This window comes from Perca flavescens, chromosome 22, assembly GCF_004354835.1.
Source record: "Perca flavescens isolate YP-PL-M2 chromosome 22, PFLA_1.0, whole genome shotgun sequence".
Lineage (NCBI taxonomy): Eukaryota > Metazoa > Chordata > Actinopteri > Perciformes > Percidae > Perca > Perca flavescens.
Window position 1 is genome coordinate 11,469,277 of NC_041352.1, and position 24,901 is coordinate 11,494,177.

Sequence of the window (24,901 nt, forward strand, 5' to 3'; positions counted from 1 at the left end):
AGTATGTAACTTTAGAAATGAACACTTTTGTTCCTGGAATTAACCTGTTGCCAAATATCTAGCTGTTAGCAAATGACATATATATGCCTACTCTAGCATAGGGGACGCAACTATGTCATGGCAGGTGTATTGCTCAGGACCCAAGGAAGTGCAGTGTCCAGGGTGAAGTTGTTTGGATTATTCTGGAGTAAGCTCCAAGCAGCAATACCGGAGGTCAAGCAAGTGGCCTGTTCAGTACAGGCACGTTTTGAACAAACACTGCCTTATAATCTTTATAGTAACCTCAATTACAGTGAACAGACGGAAATGGTGCAACGTCAAAAAAAGTTCAGTTTGTACACCACACATCAAACATCCATTTCTAACAATCATCGCGGATAAGACTATACTGTACCAAAAGGTGTACTAGTACCGGAGCCAAGCGCATGCCTCCTTTTTCATCTCTTTGAGGGGAAATAGGAATAAGCACATTGTGTCTTGCACCACATTCCTAAACAAGCAGAGGTTCAATCACATTTGGAGAAGTTATCAAAACTTTCAAAGAGCTCAGCTGGCGCCTTAAGCCACAGGAAATTCACTGGGACATCTGGAGGGATGTGTGCAGATTACTGCTCATTTAGTCTGTTCTAGACATCAGTAGGAAGAGGACTGAGATGGCTCAACACACGCACAGACTGGAGGATGCACACACACACCCAAACAGGCTTTGCTTTGGCAGATCTAACCCCAGGCGCAACACAACACACCTGTGTATAATCCCCCATGATGCCCTCTGGTCGTTTGTCCAATCCCCTCGCAACTCCTGCCCTTGCACATCCAATCAGAGGACAGGTCAGGTAAAGTTTGCTTCCATCTCTTTAGCCCTGTGTTAGTGTAAGACGATGTGAAATATAAAATACTCTGCTGGTGTCTGTTTGGCGATTTTATTTAATGCAGTCTCAAATACCCCACTTGTCCAGTTAACACTGTAATTTAATGTTCAGTCAGAGAAGGGGAAAAATATATACAAAGAAAAAGCATTTAATGTGATGTTCAGATCAGATGTATTCAATAAAAGAGATAAATAAGTACATTAACTCTATTATATTAATATATACTTGTCACAACTTCAGCCAGGCTTTAGTTTTTCATTGTTTCTTGGACCCTGTTTACACGTACATGGTTATTTTTACAAACGGAGACATTTCCCTTCGTTTGTACCTTTTGTCTTTCTAAAAACTTCGGCCAGAGTGGAGATTTTTGAAATCTTCGTTTGCATGTTTGCATGTAAACTGAGACAAACGCAGGTTTAGGCAGCCGAGAAAGAGGAAGTGATTCGTTGCTGTTGTTGCTATTTTGTTGGGATTCTGATTGGCTAACGTGGGCTTGAGCTTCTCGTTACACTGCCACCTACAGGTTTGGCATGCTCTTGGCTGCATTGACGGCATATAGACATGGGTACGTGTAAACAAACACTTTTCTGAAAACTGACAGCTGTGCACGATGTTATTTTTGAAAACGGAGAGGTTGAAATGTCCGTTTATGAAAATAGCCGGCCACGTGTAAACGTAGCATTGTTTTTGCCTCAGTAAAACTCTCATGTCATTTCAGACTCTGCCACTCCCTCTTTCATTACCTGCTGATTCCATTCACATGACCTGCCCCACCGATACTCACCTGCTCTTCATCAGCTAATCAGCCCCTCAGTATATGTAGTCTACCGCTCCATTGCCTCAGTTTTTTGCCAGATTGCCGTGTGTGTTACTGCCAAGCTCTCCAGTGTTACTTCGTCTGTATTTACCTGTTCTGGCCTTGCTTGCCTGTTTATGGGCCTTGGATTCTGCCTGCTCCTCTTCGGTTTTGTTTTCCTGTGTATCAGATTTCCCGGTTTGACCCTGCCTAAACTCTGGTAAGTAAATTGAACTTTTCTTGCAATTCTGTCTTATTGTCATGCTGTTGGATCCTTGGCTGCCATTTTGTGAAACCTGACAAAACTATAACTAATTACAACATAACACAAGTTGATAAAAATAACAATCCACCAAATAAAACAAAGGTGGATAAATAAATAAATACCTATGCAGTATAGTCTATATCCGACGTATATAGACTACGTTCCACTTCTGGGATTGCACCGGTACTAATGAAAATTTTGCCAGATGTCCCCCTTTTCGGCCGGATGTCCGTTACCTTCGGCTTATTTTGTGTTGTAATTTTAAACTCTGGTTGATTTATGAGGACTATGGTTAACTGCTCCTCAGATCTCTGCAGGGTAAATCCAGACAGCTAGCTAGACTATCTGTCCAATCTGAGTTTTCTTGCACGACTAAAACTACTTTTGAATGTACACATGTTCCACCAAAACAAGTTCCTTCCCGAAGCTATTTTGCAGCGGCACTGTGGCTCCGTCCAGCGCTTGGCGCCGCCCAAGACGATTGGCATTGATTTAAAGAAATCGCGATAAACCAAAGCACGTTTTTCTCCCATCCCGGAATGCTGTGTGGAATAGCCAGACCCTCCTCCGCAGCGCTGTGGAGGAAGTTCTGCCAATGCAAAACTATATGCAGTGTAACAAGATATATAATATTGAGTTTATATGAATCTGCCCTCGACATCTGTGACTGACTGTGTGCACGTTGTCAGGTATATCTTTGTTTCTGATGTGGAGGAGGATACAGCCTACATTTCAACTTTTTTAAAGTTATACAGTAGCATAACCTTTATTGATGTGTATCATGAGACACAGGACTTTTTACTGTATTTTTCTTGATCTTTGTATTTGCTATTCCAAACTACACATATTGAGGTGAACATATAGAACCTATATAAATCCCAAATTATCCTGGGTCTTGAGAACAAAGAAGGAAAGGCCAGATTCTGTATATTCCCAAACCAGTGCCGCTCCATCTTCTCTCAAGGTGTGAAATGCAACCAGACAAATCCTCAACACCGCGATAAAAGCTCAGGAAATTACTTCCTTATTTTAGGAGTGATTGATTGTCCCCCTGACCTGTTAGACTGAAGAGGTGGTTAAGAAGAGGAGGCAGACTAAGATAATTGGGCCCGGTGGTATCCAAAGCCCGGCAGGTGTTGAAAGAACTCTCATAACACCGGTACCTGCTGCAGCCCTGAACTCAAGCACACCTAGGATTTCACTACCTTGGAGGAATTTTGGTGTTTTATGTTTGGCATGTCTTTTATTGAATAGATGAAATATGAAAGATACTTGAGAGAACCTATTGACATATTGGACATGCCACAAGAAAAACATATACAGGTGTCAAAAATCCTCTGAGGTGTCAACAAATAAATGGTGCATTTTTTGTTTAATCTTTTCTTGGCATGAAAATAATGTCATTCGCTCGTTGAAAGTGATGTCAGTTGTTGGAAATATCTCCCCATTACAAGAGGGGTGTAATTCCCTTACTTGTTGAAAAGTAGGTAAAAGCTTTTACCGTGAGCAAACGGATCAGAGATGGAATTTTGTTGAAGTGTAAAAGGTGTTTTTACTCTTTAATTTCATTAGTGATGCACAGGGCTTTCGCAGTCCTTCTAGCCATTTCAAATGAAGAGGTAAAAGCCAGGCATAAGCTTAAATGATAACATTCTTTGTCAGAGAAAAATATGCATGTACGAATCAAAGCTATTGTACTTTCCTTATTATTATCTGCGAGCCAAGGGCTCTGTTCCAATTAAAGAATACCACAGACGGACCATTCAGCAAGCAAGCACACACAAACGAAACCTACAATAGGTACAGTAAAGTACCCAGTATTACAGCGCCAAGAGAAGAGCTTTTTACTTTAAAAACTATTTAATCAGGAAAATCAACGCCTCACATCAAAGAAATGGAGATGAGGGACAGGCGGATAAAGAGGCTCATCAAAGAAGGAGATCTAGTTAGGGATTCAACGCCCTAATTCCCTTTCTCTTAAAACCTTCGTCGGAGGGGGCACAGGGCCAATTTGCTCCCTAAATGGCTGCGTGTGAATGGGCAGATTGCTTTGCATAGCCGCTGGGAATCTAGGCTTCTTCCTCTTTTTCTTCTCCACACGGAGCCTGTGAATTAGAAAAGATCCAAAGACAGATAGGCTTAACAGAGCCCTAGCTACCTTCTCTAAGTCCAGAGCCCTGTTCCAACTTCCAACTAATTCAATCCATGGCCTAACTCAATTAATACACTTTAATGCACTGTTTCTTCTTTATCTTTTCTCTTTCCTGGGGATTGGGGACTTCAGTTGGAGTTGTGGAGTAATATCTGCAAAAAGGTTTGGTTTGTAAGTCTGCCTGAAAGTTAAGACAATTACATGTCCCAGCGGCATTACGGCTGCTCATATATGCATCCTTAATCTCAAACATCTCCTTAATCTCGCTTTCTGGGACCCGCTGTCCATTAATGTAATGTAGTGCATAAAATATTGACAAACAGTCTTCCCCATCTCTGGTTCTATATGCTTTGCTATAGGATTCATTAGTCAAAATGTCCTTGATGTGGAAAGACCTCCCGAGTATCCATATGATGAGCCGATGTTTTTACATGTCAGACCAATCATCATATAGGATTGTAACCCCCACCTCAAGGTGTACATTTTCTTTTAATCAAACAAGGGTCTATTTCAATACTTCTCTGTGCTTAAAACCGTACAATTCATTAATTTTGGCCTTGCATTACCACCAAGGACACATACTCCAGCACATATGCTCTACGGAGCTGCGGAGAAATAAAGATTACATAGGTCAGTAAGATAAATTATTTAATATCTGCCCTGCCTGACCTACCCAGTATTCTTCGGGGCATTCATGCACCTCATGAGGACAAATATTTCATGCTATCCTCCCTGCTCAACAGAAACATTAACCTCATCTGAGTGCACATGTGTGTACGTCTGTCTGAGCCGGTAGATCTAAGACCAGCTCTCTGCAATAGGCTTTCTATCACGCCTGCAGTTCCGATTGATCGTCTCGGCAATCAGCAATTAAGCCCTAGTGATCAGAGCAGGAGAGGGGAGGAAGGGGTGGGGGAGGAGAGGTGGGAGGTAGCCCCCCATCCCACCCCGACCCACCACACTCCTCTGTTGTCAGCCCAGGAAAGGCTTTACTCAGCTGGGGTGCGTTTGGCCCCGGGCTGGGCTCACTGGTGGAGGTTAACTCCAGCATAAATAAGCATCTTTGGACTCATTACAGGGATTAGAGAGTAATTCGCATGCGAGGAAGGAGACGACTGCCAGGGTTTTGGTACAGTTTACTACAGTCTTATAGGGGCGAGGGCCCTGGAGATTACAGAGGGAGAGAGATGGAAAGGCAGCAAAAGAGAGGGAGAGGCCAAGGGAAAAGAGCTGTGTGTGTGTGTGTGTGTGTGTGTGTGTGTGTGTGTGTGTGTGTGTGTGTGTGTGTGTGTGTGTGTGTGTGTGTGTGTGTGTGTGTGTGTGTGTGTGTGTGTGTGTGTCAGTCAATCCAAGCCCCCGGCTGCCCCCTTGATCTTGAGCATGTTGGGGTGCTGTGAAAACGGATAATGGGAGTTGGAACGACCGGGCCTGTCTAGAGAGAAGTGAGCTGATTGTTATAACTTTCCCTCATCTTTTGCTCCTCCACTTAACTAAATAAACACCCATGAGGTAGCACTCTATCAATTTTAATGATGTTGAAATACAATTTAGGCACAAAACACACAACAAATGCTAATTTGGCCATGATGAGAGGCTTCAGAAATTCCTCCCATTATTTATTCAGCTGACTTTCTGCATTTTTCATCAGAACAAATATTCCCATTTCAACACACACACACAGCCAATTTGGAGCATAAATCAACACGTTCACTCATCAAATATATGCTCTGTGTGGTTCTCTGTAGTCTGTCCAGTGCACCAAAGACAAATAGTTCTGTCCAAAGTCCAGCTGGAGAAATGGACGGGGCAGAGGATTGTCAATATATGCACACATACATTAAACATAGCAGGTCTATGTGTGTTCAGGAAAATCATAAAGACTGAAGTCCAGTCATGAACTCATACACGACTACCTCGTGAATCAAAAAGGAGAGTTGCTCACAGAACACTGTTAAACCCCTTTTTTCCCCCATGTTTTAATATAATTCTCTATCAAAATATTCTTATATGATACAGTTTAATTATTTAATACACTTTCATACATAAAATCTAAGATACATTTACATAATCATACAAATGTGGTCTATTTGTGCAGCTATAAAGATATGAACCACCACTTAAATTTCAGTAAGTCCCTGCAATTACAAAACAGTCATGACAGCTTTTTCCATCACATGCCAATCATCTCCACCTCCATCTTGACCGGCTCAGGCTGCCCTGCTTCTGCACCACATTTGGGGCAGGTGAGGTAAGCGTCTCCAATGCTGTGGCTTTTGATGCAGTAGTAGCAGAAAACATGTTGGCAGCCCACAGTATGAGGCATGGTCGGCCACTCTCCGCATAGTCCGCACTCTTTCCACACCCCTTGCCCTTCTGTCGCTCCCGCCCTATCTGCACTTTCTCCCCCCAAAAAAGACGAAAACATTGTTGCCTTCAGCTTCCTTGTATTGATCAGTGGTAACAGAAAGATGAGGAACTCAGCAAAGCCGTGCCACAGCAGCTCGCGGTTCATGTACTGGTAGGTTACGTCCCGGACCACATTGGGCTCACTGAAAGCCGCCCGAGCTCCCACAATCCTTTCAGCCAGGACCGGATGGCGACCTTTCCTTAGGAACACAAGGAAGTTGATAAGATTTGCGAGCTGAGTGATACTGGAAACAAGGGTCAGGCAATTGCGGAGACCCTGTTGGAGTAAACCACCGTCTATTTCAGACACAGAACCTCCTGAACTCAAGCACAGCAGCAGACTGTGGGAGCGCTCCTGGAGCCAGCGTGGACCTGCAGTGAGCAGCGCCAGACCCAGCTTCTGCCTGCGAGACAGAGGTCTGTAACGGCCAGACGAGGAGAGGATGTTGTGGTAGCGTAGACTCAGTAAAGACTGGCCCACACTGGCACTGCTAGAATAAAGTGTGAACCTCCACAGGAGCAAATGGAGCAGAGCCCTCAGTTCAGGCTCCAGCGGGGTGAGCAGGCCCGGGCGGCAGTTGTGGAAGCACTGGGAGAACTGGGTCCATACCAGCTGCTCTAGGGCTGAGTCTAGCTCCAGGGCATCCAGCTGGCTGATGCGCAATACTGGAGTCTGCGGGTCAACATCAGTTTCTGGACCAGAACTTCCAGACGTCCTTTTTTGGTGGTCTTCGCTTTCCAAACCTGCTGGAGAAAAATAAGCAAGAACAAGGATATATACGTCAATGATGTTCTTCAGGATTTTCATGAGTAGACTTCTATAGCATGTACAACAAATGAAAAGATCAAGATCTTTTTACAGCCTGGATCTCATTTTTGTTTATTCTGGGCCATCATTCCTAGATGCCCTATATTCATCCAACTTTATAAATGACAAAACAAAGTTGGTCAAATGGCTTTCCGCTGAAATGCACAGACACAAGTGATCAGACAGGGTTTAAACAAATGAAACAGAAGACTAAAAAGCTGTCCCCAATTTTGGCCAAAACTAAAAAAATAGTAGAAAACTGTAAATTGAATTTCCCCTAAAACTGCCAATAATTAAGTACATAAATGTCTCATGACTTTACGTTCTTATTATCCTACAGGCAACATCACACTTGATATATTAAAGTCAGGGACATGAACAAAATATATACGGAGGCACAACTATTAGAAGAACAAGGGGCTGTTGGGAGGAATGAGGCCCCGGAGGTGAGGCCCATCCTGTTAGGAAGGTTCTTTTTTTCTTTATACAAAAACGGAAATCACTTTTCACATGTAAAACCTGTCCTTAATGCAACCTTTGAGCTGCGCAATGCAGAAGAGCAGGGGGTCTTAGACTGCTCTTTCCAGTATACACACACACACACACACACACACACACACACACGGCGAAGCCCAGGGGCTCTTGGTGCCTGCTCCCTCTGGAGATAGGGGTGTGTGTACAAATCACATCACTAGGGATTAGGCTAACGGCACAGTCTCTGGTACACCGTAAACATCTGCCAAATGTGGAACAATTTTCCTCCCCTAGAGTCGACTCCATATGGGATCCCACTATTGTGACGTCTGGGCTATTTTGCACTGCATACGTTTTCAGACTGCTCACAGTTTTATCTGCCCTTTCCTCAAATGAAACGCTTAAGAAGTGGAAGACTAACTAACGCAAGGATAGACGGAGCAAAAGGCCCACAGAGAGAGAGAGAGAGAGAGAGGCCTTTTTCTGACAGTGGCTTTTGTGTCTCGCTGAACAGGATTTGTCACGAGGCTTTAAAAGAGATTTCAGCCGGGTAAATATGGCAGTTTTGACAGAAAGAGAGGGAGATGATGGTCACTTTAGACGTTTCTCGAGGAGGTAAAAAAAACATTCTAATATGCAGTGGCAATGCTTGGGTTTATTGTGGCGCACAGGACCATCTGTGTATTCATGATGTTTCAATAGAGCCAGGATACACCGTCCAACTAAGTTAGAATTAGCAAATGAATGAAAAAAAAGAGTGAATTCACGCTGAAGTAAGCAGGTGTGACAAATTCATTGAGCTGCATTTGAAATGCTGCCATGTTTAGTGACTAGAACCTCTCCTGTGACGGAAGTGGAGTTTGGGTTTAAGAAGAAGAAAAAAATAGTCTGAATGTGTACGGTAACCAATAAACAGGCTCCATTTGTTTAGCTTAATCTGAAAGTTTTTCCTTGATGGAAGAAAATGTGCAGATTGTGTGTGTGTGTGTGTGTGTGTGTGTGTGTGTGTGTGTGTGTGTGTGTGTGTGTGTGACTATGTATGTCAAGGGTAGCCGTGATCTATGCAGAGCTCTAATACAGAGCTAAATTAATCTATCAGTCCACGCTTACACAGACACGCGCACACACACACAACACAGCCAGGTGGAGGAAATCCCCGTCATAGCGGCAGCCCTCTCAGGAGAGCAAACCCGGCCGGGTGCAATATTCTTTTCAAAGCCTTTTATCGAGCAGTTTACAAGTTATGAATGAATATGTTTTATTTGGGGAAACACGGTATTGACAGCCACCTATCAATAGTAATGTGACTATTGTCAAGGGCCTGTCAATATTAATGTAATTATGATGTAGAGGGATCAGAGGGATGCCGGAGTCGGGGGCCAAGTAACATCTCCTGCCCACTGCCATATCAATAGCTGGGATTGCTATTGACAGCTTCCCTTCAGACTTGCAGCACTTGCCAAATATATAACAAGCAGACACTTCAGTCAATGCTGGGCTGCCTATAAAAATTAAGCATTTGAATTTACAGGGCTTTAACCGTGGACAGCTGGAAATCCATGTTTCTTATGTAATAGTCAAAAGTCACAGTCAATGCCAGGTGTTTACAGAGCACTGGCATGGTGTGTGTTAAAGGACAGATATTTGCGCACACACACACACACACACACACACAATGTATACACAAATACAAGCCGAGAAACTCTTTCTCTGATGAATTCACTCAAACACACACACCTGATGTGATGTATTGAGTTAATAATTCTCTTGTGTGTTAGCCAACCAACCAACCCAGAGACAAAATGCCGTCTCTTGAAGAGTCCGAAGGCGGGTCAGGAGTTCACTGAAAATCAACAGAAGGTCTGGCTTTTGCTTGCTTTTCTATCAGAGCTGTATACAATACATTAAAAACATCTTCCTGGGAATATTAAAGGGTATTTTGATTCAGGTCAGATGAGAGGATTTTTCTCCCCTTGTTCGCTTAGCCTGTGCATCTTGTTCAGACAAAGATAGCTCACTGACTCAAGGCTGACTGGCATAGCTTACAGACAACAACAACAATATCTAACAGGGAACACACTGCAACATCGCTTAAAGGCAAAAGGGGCCATGACCAGTGTAAGGAAGGAGAGACGATGCAACAAAAGCGTACCAAGAATCGGAATGAAGCCTCGCGGCTACACTGGATGCTCTGAAAACTAGACAACTGGCTGTAATGACAGCTAACCAACAGATAGACTGATAGACAAAGACCAAAAAGACAACGCCTCATAAAACCTCCAGCTGGGAGCTCTGAACTACTGTCTACTGACACAGTGGAGAAAAACTGGGGGCAAAGATAGCTAGGGAGAAAAAAATGAGCGAGGGGAAAAACAGATAAGCACAAACCGAGCTGACCTTGAGACTGACTGTCACAATAAAGGAGGAGGGAACATTCCTGAAGCATACGAGGCTCAGCCACACAGGTGCGGGCATCCAGGGAATAGCCTATAGACAGAGGAAGGCTGCACTTTCTTCTTGACCTTGGCTTTGTTGTCTAGGGAGGGGATGAGGGTGTATAGGGCAGGCGACTAAAGACTGAGGGATGCTGGAAAGGCGGAGATCTCTGGGGGATTTCATTTAGCTTTTTCTGTAGCGGACAAGTGCTCTGAAGCCGCTCACAAGGCTATCATTCCATGCCGTTTGGAAACGGTGTGTCCAAAAGTCTCGATTTAGCTCCTGGCGTGGTGCAGGTCTCAAATTCCTAAGCACTTAGCTATGGTTGTTAGCATAATATATTTGCTGAAGTAATGCATAAACGTTCACTTGGCTTTCTATGATGCTTGTAGCGAGAAATAGGCTATACATTGGCAAAGCATGCTGAATTACAACTTTACATTTTCTTCTCTCGCTCATGTAAATTAATTTGTGTAAAAGCTCTGGTGAATAAAACCTATTTCTCTGAGCACTCCAGTCTCCTTTTTTCCCCCCATTCTCCCGCTCCCTCACTTTATTGCCCTTCTTTCGCCAGCAACGAGTGCAGGGCCTATTAGCCATGGCCTTCTAATGTCCTCACTATGAAAACGGATGAGAATGTCAAATTTAGAACTTTTAAGAGAGTGATGTCATACAGCAGACCACAGGCATTACGGGGACGCTAAGATTACCCAGGCGGTAACCAGACTAATTGTTATGAGTCTGTTTCATGAAAAATGAATGTGTGCAAATGCACAGAGGGGTCTTCAGGCTGTGTGTATGTGTGTGTGTCACATACTAATGCTTTATCAAGGCTCTCCTCTTTCCGTAATCACCCAAGACTCCTCCGAGCCACGGGGTGAGGGCCAAGTTAATGCCAGAACACAAAAAAAAAAAACACACATCAGCTAGAACAGCACGTCTGACACTCCAAAAAAATGTGCTCTGCTTAATCTGGTTTGCTCAGAAAGTAAATTATTTAAGAGAATTAATTGATTTCACGAGTAGGAAGGTTGAGTATGCCAGGGCTGTATGAGTAATAAGTAGAGGGGTTTGCAAAAAACAACTTAAAAAGTAATGCAACATTTAGAGGGTAGAGAGGCACAATGAATGTGGAAGAAAAAGCGGAACAGCTAATAAATGAGAACTGAAGTTGTGTCTCTCTTAAGTCAAGGAGTCACAGAGAGCACTGGGGCCTCACCTCATGCAAATAACATGTGCTATACTGAGGAATATTTGATCAGCACATTTCTTACCTTCTGCTTTATGCATGAAAACCTTTGGTCTGTTTTTTAATCTGGAACAATTAAATGTGTGTGGTGGAAAATTCTAAACTGAGGTGAAGCTACTCTTTGTCTCATGTACAATCAATGAGAATGTGAAGGCCACTGCAGTGCAGGATGTGACATTTAAGGTTTTTCTAGAACAGTCAAACTTGATTGTACAGTACAGATGCTACTTTTAGGAATCCCTTTTTGATACGTATCTGCAAATCAATTTGTACAAATTGTACCCCTAAATTCATGTCAACATGCTATGCTTTCATCTCAATTTGGAAGTTTAATGCCTTGATTTCCAACAAAAATGTGCCTGCTGGAAATGTACAATTAGAGCTAGTGCACTGCAAATATAATGAAAAATACTGTGATACTTGGAGAAACCTGAATATGATGTATAGGCTTTAACACAATTAATTTAGCACACTGGATGTTCAGAAAATATTTTACATTGACTGTAATAGCTGTAACAGGAACTGGCAGACAACAAACTGTCCTATCAGTCTAAAGCTGGTAAGTATGTTTTCTAGAGTAGCACTGAAATGACAGGAATAAAAACTAAAAAATATACAATGACACAGATTAGATGATTTCGAGCTTTAATTATTGAAATTAAAGTTGAATTTAAAAACCTTTGGCACTGTTGGTCAGATAACAATATAACCATTAGGTGTACATTACAATGGACATGCAATATCTTTTTGTTCTGTTATGACTAAAACTATAAAGCTAATCCAGGAGGGTGAATTCTTTCAGTGCACAGACACTGCCTTTATCACTTGCCTTCATCTGGAAACTGTATAAAATGACCTTATGACCACAGAAAGATCACAGCCCAATTTAACTTCAGTGCCCCCCCCCTCCCTAAAAACACACTCATTACACTAAGTGCACGCGCCTCTACTTATATCATGCAATCAAGCGCTCCACATTCTCCTCATAATGACATTGTCTCTTAATTTTTTAAGCCCATGCCCATCAGTCTTTAACAACAACAAAACCCAAATCTGCTCCATTTTGATAATAAGGCAAAAGCATTATGTGATAATCACAGTGGGGATTAGGTTTTGGCACAGTGTGCAAGAGCAGTGCAGTCAAAGCCAGTGGAAAAGAGAGATATATCCAATAGACAGATAAGAGTAGAAGAGTGATGATTGGGATGAGAGAAATGAAGTGAGTCTCCTGAAAATCAATAAGATCAACTTTGCCTTGAATCTCAATGTGGAAGGTTTTGATCTCTGGCACTGATTATTTAGGGGAATAATAGAATTAGGTGCGAAGCTAGCTATATAACATACACTTAAAGGAATACATACACACACACACACACACACACACACACACACACACACACACACACACACACACACACACACACACACACACACACACACACACACACACACACACACACACACACACACACACACACACAATCCAAAGTTGCAGTTGGTAAATATACTTGGAGATGATGAATACTGATAGTTGGTCGTTTGAACCGTATGCACTATACACATCGACAGACATCAGCGATTAGATTTTGAATGCAAACATGCAGGAAAAAGGGAACAAATATCGCTTTAGAGACATGACACTGACAGTATACAGCAACAAGAAGGTACAATATTAACGTTAGACCGCGAGTCTTTGCACCGTTCAGAAGCAGACATGACGCATTTGAGCTTTCCGTGGAAATAGCAGGGTATGGAATAAAAAGACACAGACTTTAATGTTCGCTAAACAGCACAACGAAAGTATATTTACCCATTTATTTTCAGGGAAAAGGCGAATGTACCGCAGTCCTCTCTGATTAGACAAAAACAATCTGTATTTCCGGATTGTGCAAATATGCCCCGCCTCCTAAAGAAAACTCGCCAATGGTGTGCAGCAACGCCACGCGTACGAGGCACAATGGTACTAATGAACCAATCAGATCATACAGCGCCAACGCAGCGGTAAACTGCTGGAGGAAGAAGGGTCCGTCTGTGTGGAAGTAGTTCATACAAAGTCCTCCGTTGTAGTAACGGCACATAGTGACCAAGTTGTTGGTGAAGCTACGGTAATTCACTTAAAGTAACACAGGTCATTTCTTACATGCACTCAAAATGCCATGCACTGTCTTTTTTTCAGGTTGCTCTACGGTTGTCTGAAAGTGTAAACTATATGGCTGTGCAAATATTCAACCAGAGTGACCAGCCGTGATTATGAGTGTTTGCTAACGTTTATTAGCATTTTCAAGCCTGCGGTTTGTTTCATAAATAGTGCGGGTACTTTATTCAAGCCATGCTGAAAACCTGCACAGCCATGAGCCAAAAGACAATATCACCAGAGTCAGGCGAAAACTCGAAGCTGTCGGGACAGGAAAGTGATACTTTGAACCTGTCCTCTCCCTCAGGAGAGGAGCTAAAAGTTGCCATCCAGGACCCTGGGAGTGAGACGAACAACATTAGAGTGCTTCTAAGCGAATTCAAAACACTGTACGAACATAGGTTGAGATGTCTGGAGCTGGACACCACTACAACTCATGAAGAAGTGCTGCAGGTGAGTAGACAGAGATGTAATCACTCGTCTACGGTAGCGTGGCCGAGCGGTCTAAGGCGCTGGATTTAGGCTCCAGTCTCTCTGGAGGCGTGGGTTCGAATCCCACCGCTGCCATTATGACCATTCAAGGTTGTTATTGGTAGTCCTGTGAACCGTTGTTTGATAAACTACAGTTTGTCCAGCAACACACACAACACTTCTCTAGAGACATATTTACATCAAAAGAACATATTACTTGTGTATTTGGTGTTTTGTCGTAAGTGTCTTTTGTTGTGTCTGTTATAAAGGTGATGTGAAGTGAGTCCATTTCTGATCAGACATGATCACATGTTGACCCCCTCGTGACACTGTATCTTGCAGTGGCTAAATTGAAATCAAACCATTCCTCGTTTCACAGGGGACACTCTGCAGTCTCCTTAGGTAACCATCCAGGGTTTCTGGACCCTGGATTGTATTTGTGGATCCAGTCAGTAGCATACATTATGGTAAAAGAAATAGAGGCATTATTGAGGACCCAATTCAAACCCAAAGTCTCTACAGGAAGTGTAGTTTTCTGCTGACATCTATTGTCATTAGATTATCATCCATCCAATACAAATCAAAGAGCATCCTGTCCACCGTGACTTGGGCATCAGAAGATGACCTCTGTCCTGTCAGACAAATGACAGGAGGAAGCGCAGGGGTGCTTTCATAAAGCCGCAGCACTTGTAACAGGTGGCAAATTGCATTATGTTTCCATCTCAGCGGCAGAGATCAGGAATACAGATCCACACTCATATTTAAAAAAGAGAGGTTTCTAATCATCAGGATTGTCATGTGACATCATTTAGCTACAGAATGTAGCCTGTGTAAGCTGGGCTGTGCATCAAAGCAAGTGTAACAAGGTTTTAGAGATGGGTTTCGGTCAGCCGGCCCCAGTCGCGGGCCTGCTTAACAAGGTTATGTATTTAGAACCCAGGAGCTCCCAAGTCCTAAAGGTTGATGTGGACAATTAATCATAAAGGTTGTCCATTGAAAACCGAGAGCCCATTCATCCATGAACCCATTGTAGGTTTACGATGTTTCCTAACATGTTAGAACAACCTCCCAATTAAAGAATTGATATAAAGTATTTTTTCTAATGCTTTAGGGCAGTGATCACTGTGAGGGACTGAGCTGGCAGGTATGTGGAGTCTTGCATTTTATATACACAAAAATTAAGCAAACAATTTACAAAATATGTCACAGTTCTAGGCCCATCAAAGAGGTCAACTGAACAGAACATAACCCAGGCTATGCTAACTGCGCATAAACTGAATGAAACAGACATAACTGACCTAACAAAGACATAACTGACCCACCAAACTATATATAATATAGGGTCACACCTTTTGAAACACAGGGTCAACACAAAGACAACTACCAACTAAACAAACCAGTTTTGTCTATCAGTTTAAATATTTGAGCAATTAACCAAAACAAAAGCACCACCAAACTAATACGTTCTGCAGGGTAAATCGACACAGCTAGCTAGACCATCTGTCTAATCTGAGTTTTCTGTCGCACGACTACAACAATCTTCAAACGTACACATGTTCCACCAAAACAAGTTCCTTCCCGAGGCTATTTTTGCAGAGGCGCCGTGGCTCCGTCCAGCGCTTCGACAATTGTGATCGGTTTAAAGAGATGCCAATAAACCAGAGCATGTTTTTCTCCCATCCGGTGGACTCGCCAGACCTTCCTCCGCAGCGCCGTGGTGGAGGAGGGTCTGGCAAAGCGAGACTACCAACATTTAAACCGGCTGTGTGGCAGCAGGTGTCGCCTCCACAGTCACCAATAGCTGTTTTTAAAGATGGAAAACCGTAAACCAACAGGCTGTAGTTAGTGGATGCATTTTTGGTTCCACATCTTTTTAAATACAATGTCAACTCTAGAATGTGATCTTAGATACTGTCACATCTACCATCTTTGTAAAGTTACTCTCACTGAAGCTATACACCCGTGTTATATTATGCGTCAGGGGACGGTATAAAACTGCTTGTTGACTTTTTTTGGCTTTAGGGGACAGGCGTTTAGAACACGGATGTACAGGTGCTCCTCTAAGGCAAATTATTCTGCCATTCAGTGGTATTCCCTTTTATCAGAGCTGCAATCATTGTATGTGTAGGCTATCTACCTAGGCTACCTGTGCAATCCCTTTAAGGAACAAATCACAAGCAGTTTTTTTTTTTTTTTTACCTGAGATAAAAGACTGAGCTGGAAGACTGTACTGAAGAACTGTGAGGATTTGATACATGAGATCAGTTGTGGAGCTGTTTAGGTGACCTATTTTAGGTATTTTAGAACTTAGAAATGCATATCTCTTGAACCGTTAGTCCGATGGATTTCAAACTTTGGACTGTCTTTGACTTTGACTAAACAAACGACAAATACCGAATTTAAGGACGTTTCTGAATCCCACACATGCAATGGAAATGGAAATGAGCACCTCTGCACCAAGTGTTAAATTCATTAAGATCATACCACACGAGACGACACAGACACGCACACACACGGTCCGGTTCTGGTGGTTGATGAACGCAGATATGTGCTGATTAGCTCTCATAACGGGCCGGATAGGTAGCACACTGCCATGAGTCCATGACGCTAATGTCTGATTACTCCACATTTTCATTGTGGTATTTTGTGCTCCAGATGTTAAAAATGCATGGACTACTTGTGGTAGAATGAGAGTCTGTGGCCATCTGCAGTAGATTTAGTCAACACCACAATTTCTGCTAGTTGTCATCAGGTGTGTGTGTTTTTGTCACAAAGTAAAAGAATCACAACCTGGCCTGCAAGACTATTGACTCTCCCACCGCATGCATCTCCCTGTTGAATCAGATTATAATAATCTCAATGGGACTATCCCAAACACACAAGGATTGGATTAAACTAAATAAAAAATACATTTTCAGATTATCCTGTTTGTCTAGGGAGCTACAGTGTTTCCCATTTGGCGTATAGTCGCTGTTTTTTCCTTATCATTCAGTTGTGTGTCAAAGTGATGTCTGACATCACTTTGACGTTTGATGAATATGCATCTAATTTCTGTATTCTGTCAACTTCAAAAACACTGATTTGCCAAGAGGGAGTACTACATTTATAGGTCAGCAAAGATGACGTACTGTCTTTGCAACTCTGACTCTCAAGAACGACATTTAAATTACAACTAATTTGCAATAGTGATTTATGTTTACTGGCAACTCTTTGCCCCAACGTAGGAGGTATTTGCAGGAAGGAAATTGGCGTGGATGGATGAGTGTAGTGCTTGACTGGCATTTGTGTCCTTTCCCATGCTGTAATTTTTGTTTAAGTTTTTCTTTGTTTGTCAAAGATCTTTTTCTTACCTCATCAATGTGTTTTATTTCCCTAAACATAATCATACATATACATATTATAATGTAGTTGCTGTAAGTGGCTATTGAAGGGAAAAAAAATGTAATACTTTACAATATTGTTTGCATATGTTGTTCATAAAAAGGTTTCCCTCAGAGCATACACAGCTAATACAAAATAGTTGTACATCAGTGTAATTCCTGGGGAAAACTGTGGGATTTTGTTTGAGTTAAACATAATGTCCAATGTGTTTACTGCTCTCTTGTTTAAAACAGGAGCGTTAGCTTTTCATTGATTTGACTGAGTCAATAAAAATAAACAATTTGTATAGTGGAAGAAAACCGCTTGGTTGTACTTTCGGCTTGTTGAAACCCAACGGATTAACCACTGTTTGATCCTGCTGTGCTGTTATTCTTGCAGAAGAAAGTGAATTTCCTGTGGTCTTATGTGAATGACCTCGCAGACCAGAACCAGGTGCTGGTTCAGACCATTGAGGATCTGCAGAAGGAAGCCGACTACAAGGTTTCCAATTGGGGAATGAAGCTCTGCACCTCTGATCGCATTTTGGACGTAAGGCTTTAAAAAAAAATGTTTTTCTAGCATTTTGGCTTAAGTAGTTGGCCCTGATCGAGTGTCATTGTTTTCTTTTTTTCTGTATTTTAAACAAATCTATAGTCCTCTTCTTTATAGTATTTATGTATTTGATAAATATTTGTCTTCAGGAGAACCATGTGCAGAAAATACAGTCAGGGTTTCAAACACATAAAGAGCTTTAACATATTTTTGGAGACATGTTACATAGTATATCCACAATGGCAAACATTGTAATACGTGCAGTATATTTTGGAGCATAGGATCTACAACCTGAAGATACCCACGACTCTCCTTGTGTGCACCCACACATATATGAAACAAGAGCACAAAGTACTCAATAGCTAAAAGAAAAAGTAAAAGAAAATTCTGGCTCAGCTGTCCAGGTAAAACCCTGCAAAGATTTGCAAGATTAATTTTACAACATGTATCCGTACTTGAGATATATATATATATATATATATATATATATATATATATATAGTCCTGTCTTACGTTGATGCAATATATATATATATATATATATATATATATATATATATATATAATGACCTCTCGATTTAACCAGAGACGTGTACTTTGTATTCTGCAATAAGTGTAACAGCATATGTGCCAATACAATGAAATGTAAACAAATATCAAAATATGGATAAAAGCGGCAGCATTTAGTTTTTTCTCGCCACTGTCACACTGCTTGCTCTTGAGGGAATTACTGTAATTGTTGGGGCTTTGTAAATTATAGAGTGTGGTCTAGATCTGTAAAGTGTCTTGAGATAACTTGTGTTATGATTTGATACTATAAATAAAATGTAATTGAATTTATTCAAAAGAGAGAAATCAAGCGAGGGAGAAAAAGAGAGAATAAATAATAATATATAGCTCATAGCTTTCTTTTCTATTCTGTGGCATATGTCTTCAAGATACTTTCTTTGTGTACACTTCTCAAGGCCAAGGCCTCTTCCACTTTACAGAATCCAATCAGTAGGGTTGCACTGGATATGGTTTACTGTTAAATGCATGGAAATTCCTCATTCTTCAAAATATCAGAATCAGAAAGGGCTTTATTGCCAAGTACGTTTTTTGCACATACAAGGAATTTATCATGGTGTTGTTGGTGCATGTCACACATTCTCAAATATAAGAAGGATAAAAAGAATATAAACAATATATCGGTGTGTAGGTAGAAATTCTTTGCGGACACCTGATGCTTAAGATACTACAGTGACTCTTCAGGATAGGCTGCATCTAAACTGGAGAAAGAGTTGAGCAGAGACAGGTCCTGTGTTATTATCTTTCAAGTTTCTGGCCCCAACAATTTTCTGGAGGAAACCATAAATTACTGTTCATGCTTTGTGGACTGGAGGTGGAAAGCTGTGTGCAAAAATGCTCTACTGAAGTGTATTCCCCTGTACCCCCCAAACATTGCATCAACGTAAGACAGGACTATAAAGACATCTCTATTCACCAACTGATGTAGTGACCTTAAGGTATTGTTCCATTTCAGTTATGGCCACGTTTCCATCAATATTTGCTCTTCTGAGTGGATTTTGCACACAAAAAAATAATTATGGCCTTTTATCCATCAAACTACTTATCTGCTATTATGGAGAAGGTCAGAGGGTTAGTTTTGTGTGCTCTCTGCACTGGTTACAAAGCTTATGGCAATACAATTCTTTGCATTTCTCAGCATTCAGAGCTGTCCCATTTTTTTTTAACATTCATCATTATAACAGCATATAACATAACAGTTTCTCTTTCATAGGGCTTTCTCAGATGCCTTCACTGAATAGGCGGTACAATATATAAGGTGATTGCAAACTACAGCACAGTAGTGAGAATGGCCTAGACCTTTATTAGTTTTCACTAGAGAAGCACTGATTACAACTTTCTAGGCCGATTACGATTTTCATTGAGTTAGGCCAGCCAATACCGATTTTAGCTGATTCCGATTTAATTTTTTCTAACCACTTTACAGCACACACAAATATTTATTTTCTATCTTTTCTTTAATAGAACATTTTGCACGGAACATAGACCATTTTTTGAACAGATAATTGATCACTATAAAATAGAACTATATAAATTACTCCTGGTGTGGGGAAATTCACACACATCTAAAGTGCAATGTTAGAACCATTTCCTTCTTTTCACATCCAATATCCAACAAAAAAAAATAGATTTTGTTTTTTGGTGTTGTCCCTCCACGCCCTACTTTTTCCTTGCAGGTGTTGCATATTGCAAACTTATTATCTTCTGCCCACACGCGGAAGAATTTCCATACAGCTGACATGTTGCAGGTTAATTCACAAGGTTCCCTAATGTGCGAGAATAGTGCGGACACACGCTTCACACCGCGAGCGGGTACGCGCGACACACGGCGGAAAAGTTGAGAGAAAGGAAAAAGAGATTGTGCTGTTGCGTCTGTGTGTGCGTGCGACCTTGAGAACTGTAACTTGTATAACTTATGTTGTCAGTTAATTGTAGCATTGACCAGCATGAAATCGGCAAATGTCAGACTGACCTGCCGGTTGCCGGTCATGGCCAAGCACGTGAAAACCGGCCAATTCTGGTCACCGGCTGGTCTATCTGCTAGTTTTCACATGTGTTATCAGTAATTGAATTGTAGGCACTGTACCAATTTATTTAGCTCTCTCTTACAGATTACAAAACGTACAGCTAAAGAGGTAATATATGAAGAACATTTTTAGAAAACTAAATAAAAAACATTCTCTTAGTTGCTTAAAGTCCTTCAGTTCATCCAGTTGCACATTTTTGTTATTGTTTGTGACAACAACAGCTTCCTTTGGCAGCCAAAAAGCACAGTGTGAGGGAAGTCAGTAGTTTGCTGCCGATCTATCAACCCATCTTCAGAGCTTTTGGATCTCCATTTTCACCCGTCTTAAACGATGCTCTCGCTGTCTTCTTTATGTTACTTTGTGTTTTCAGGGTCTAGATTGGTAAACAAATACAAACAAATGGACTGCTTCACTCAACAGTCTATTAGGATAGCCAGGGGACAACAGTGTGTTTCTGCTCTGATGTCTATAATGTGAAATCCAATCAAATGAAGAGCATTTAGAGCTACTTATGGACCGTTCCACCATGTAAACGATGCAATGAGCTCTGTAATAGGAGCTTGGCTAACGTCTGATTGAATCGTAGTGTATGGTCTTGTTGATGCACAATAGGGTTGAACTGTAATGGACACTAAACAGAGTTTGTTTTGTGGTCATAATATCATGAAATCCAAGGCTTGTGTTCTCTATCCTAGACTGGTGCAATTAGCCTGTTGTCTATTTGTCATCCATGGACAGACGGATGTAGAATCATCCTGTTCCCTGCATACCATATAAACCTGAATTAAACAGTACTTTGTAAATAATACTGAATGTTTATTTTTACCTCTGGTTACAGGAGAAACCCTTCATCCATTCAACTTCTGTACTGTTAAAGGTGCAGTAGGTAAGACTTATAAAACTAACCTTCTGTCATATTTGCTGAAACTGACCCTATGTTCGAGTAGAAATACACAAAGCAGGTAATTAAAAAAAAGATCCGGCTCCTCTGGCACCATCTACAGCCTTTAGTGCGATTTGCAAAAATCCACCTCTCCCTGTTCAGATGCACCAATCAGGGCCGGGGGTTGTCTAACTGCGTGTCAATCACTGCTCATGCACACGCATTCATTCTCCCTTGTGGGGGGAGGAGCTTAGCTTTTAGCGGAAAGGGGGGAGGGACTGAGAAGTTGTCGATGTTCAAATGTTTTGGCTAAGTCCTGGATCTTCACAATCCTACCTACAGCACCTTTAGCAACCAAATGTGGCACTATTATCCTAGTCTCTCATAGCCTGACCTTCCTCCACAGCGCTGCGGAGGACGGTCTGGTGAGTCCACATAGCATTCCGGGATGGGAGAAAAACGTGCTCTGGTTTATTGGCATTTCTTTAAACCAATCACAATTGCCTTGGGTGGCACTAAGCCGTTGCTCCATAACGGCGACTCTGCAAAAATAGCCTCGGGAAGGAACTTGTTTTGTACGTTCAAAAGTCGTTTTAGTCGTGCAACAGAAAACTGAGATTGGACAGATAGTCTAGCTAGCTGTCTTGCTTTACCCTGCAGAGATCTGAGAGAAGGTTAACCATAGTCCTCATAAATCGACCGGAGTGTAAAATGTCACTATAAAGAAAGCCCAAGGTAACGGATATCCGGCCTAAATGAATGAAATCCTGGCGGAATTTCCGTCAGCAACGGAGCAATTCCGGAAGTGGAACGTCGTGGATATAGACTACTATTATCTAGTCTTGATAAACTCCACAGAATTGGTGCTCCACCCAGGCTAAAACTTATTTTGTAATTCTGTGCAAATACTATAGGACTAAAGTCAATATATTGAAGTCCATGTCATCCTGTCTAGTAGTGTAGTATCCATTGGGCTATTAGGGATTTTGAAGGATATGGATGTATAGTTGGTTGTCCCAGTGGCAGCTGGACTCTAAAACAGCATTGTTTTACTCAGATAATCTGTATTAATGTTAGGATGTAGACTCCCAGCCCCTGTGGTGCTCTTGCCAGCTTCTATAGTTAGCAGGTTTTCTAGCCAGTGAAAAATTTACAGAAAAACCTTCTTTGTTTCATCCGGTTACAATAAAAAAGCAATATTATGAGCTAACTTCCTCGTAATTTCCTTCCATCGTCCGGGTTATACTCTCGTTGGACAGTCATAAAGCAATACAATTGGCATTTTATAGATCTCTGTAGAAATGTTTTTTTCCACTTGCGTTATTCCAGGCAGGTCAAATGCACATAGGCAGCTACAGAACAACTTCTGGAGCTGGCAGGGAAATCAGTGCCTTACTTGAAAACACTTTTGTTGGCCAGATGGTGTCCAACTTTGGGTTTCAATGACAGTTGGAGGACGAATAAAGCACTTGCCTTTTTATAAGACATATCATTAGGAAAACGTAAAAGCTCAAACTTAATATTTTAGTTCATGTCGTCATATTTTGCCCCACTAACAGCAGGCGGCAGATGGTAAGAAGGTTGATGAAAATCGGTCGGTAGTTGAACTCTTGAGAAGAGAGATCTGAAGTCAGACTTTAACTGTGTTACATGATACATCCAGCATACTGGACACATGCAAAGCCTTGATGTGAGTCCTATTATTTCTTTTTTGTTATGTCTTGGTCGTCCTATCTGTGATCAAGTGTATCATTTGCCTTTGTCTTTGTATCTATCGGCTATTTTGCACATTTAGTTTGTGTGTGTGTGTACATTATGTGCAGTCTGTGTGTGTGTTTGTCTGTTGGGTAGATTTTTTAATTCCCAGAGTTTAGCCCCTGGCCTGCAGGGCAATATGGGGGACTGGGAAGGCCTGAGGCGGATCAGTGCAGATCAGAACAGATCAGTAGGGATCATTTGGGATCACTGGCCCTCTCTTTGATCCACTCATCCTGTCATTTTACTATTCCCACACGATTCTCAAATTATTACCATACTAGGCATGTTCCAAACACCCACGTTAGTAAACACATTTTTCAGACTGGAGACGTGCAGTACTCCGTTGTGCTGTTTAAAATATTAAATTTGTTATGCTTGTTAGCTGTCCTTGTTTATAAAAGACAGGTTAACAAAGAAGACCTAATTTATTTTGTCTTATTTGTATCCGAGAAGAAAACAAATGGGTTATAGCAAGTGACGACTACAAAATTGCTAACTGAATGCTGGGAATATCTCCAGCTGTGATGAGAGTCTCCAATTTTTTTTTTTGTGTGATTCACAAAGTGACTATTTATGACATTCCCCATAAACCACAGAACAAGGGCTATTAAAATGCTCAGGAACCAAATGAGAAAATTGGTCTCATGACTTAATCCATGCTAATGAGAACATAATTTTTCCTGTCATGTGGAGCGACCCTCCATAGTAGCACTCTCAAGACCCATTTCAACAAAACAGTACATAAAAGAAGAGCTCTGTAAGTTGTGGTGTAGCTGTTGGATGAAAACTGGAATTAACCGCCCTCTTTTCAGAAGGAATTCAAAGTTTAAAACCACACATGCAGATGCATTAAGATCAGCTTTAATCTGTTTCCACGTCACAGCAGTGCCACAAATATCTGTATACCCATTTTATCAAGATTAATTCTAATAGCATTATTGATATATTTTATTAGGCCATAACTGATAATGAACAAAATCAGGTTGACTAGCCTGTATACTATTCATGCTGTGGACATCATGCAAAGAAGCAGTTGCTCCAAACCTGGCTGACCTGTAGTAGTGACTGCTCTGCTTAAGTCAATGAGAGAAGGTGGAAACTCAATTCAGATCTGCATTAAAAACAATCTCTGAACTGTGTGACCTTTATCACACACACACACACAGACACACACACGCACACACACACACACACACACACTACATTACATTACATGTCATTTAGCTGACGCTTTTATCCAAAGCGACTTCCAATTAAGTGCTTCCAACCCTGAAGGTGCAAACTCCAGACACACACACTCCATATATATATATATATATATATATATATATATATATATATATATATATATATATATATAATATAGCGTGTAGCAGCTGTTTGGAGGCAGAGTGGGAGTGAGAAAGAGAGCAGGGAAGGTCAGGGGGTTGCGATGGTTGACTATGCTAATGCTGTTGTTAATGACTTTGCTGTGAGTGATAATTGATCGTCTTCATTACCATATTAACTTATCTGCCCCCACCCTTCCCAGACCCCCCCCAACCCCCAGTCTCTCTCTATGCAGAAAATGGATGCACCCGTTTGATCCTTCAAATAATGAACTAATTAGCTTAATTAAAATCAATAGAGGTGCCAATACCAGGTTAGGCATCTCAGGGATGCCGTCTCTATCTGCAGAGGAAGGAATTTAG

The 24,901-nt window shown here is 41.5% G+C and overlaps 2 protein-coding genes and 1 non-coding gene across 5 annotated transcripts in view; 2 read left to right on the forward strand and 1 right to left on the reverse strand.

Moving 5' to 3' along the window:
* Positions 1–5,671: 5,671 nt before the first annotated feature.
* pex2 (peroxisomal biogenesis factor 2) lies at positions 5,672–13,368 on the reverse strand. 2 transcript variants are annotated; one of them, XM_028569657.1, is made up of 2 exons: positions 13,269–13,368; positions 5,672–7,235 (listed from the first exon to the last, which is right to left on the reverse strand). In XM_028569657.1, the coding sequence occupies exons 1-2, from the start codon at positions 13,270–13,272 to the stop codon at positions 6,256–6,258; spliced, it is 984 nt and encodes a 327-aa protein (XP_028425458.1). In that variant the 5' UTR covers positions 13,273–13,368; the 3' UTR covers positions 5,672–6,255. The 2 variants fall into 2 exon arrangements, with proteins under 2 accessions (XP_028425458.1, XP_028425457.1); XM_028569656.1 differs by having other exon boundaries at positions 5,672–7,238.
* A 104-nt stretch (positions 13,369–13,472) lies between these two features.
* The window catches only part of LOC114549379 (nuclear mitotic apparatus protein 1), a 108,175-nt gene continuing 96,746 nt past the window's right edge, over positions 13,473–24,901 (forward strand). For both annotated transcript variants that reach the window (XM_028569654.1, XM_028569655.1), the window contains exons 1-2: positions 13,473–14,045; positions 17,823–17,972. In XM_028569654.1, the coding sequence (XP_028425455.1) occupies positions 13,788–14,045; positions 17,823–17,972 (408 nt within the window). In that variant the 5' untranslated portion in view covers positions 13,473–13,787. The remainder of the gene's footprint in view (positions 14,046–17,822; positions 17,973–24,901) is intronic.
* trnal-uag (transfer RNA leucine (anticodon UAG)) lies at positions 14,078–14,159 on the forward strand. The gene has a single exon. It is a non-coding gene; the product is annotated as a tRNA-Leu (tRNA).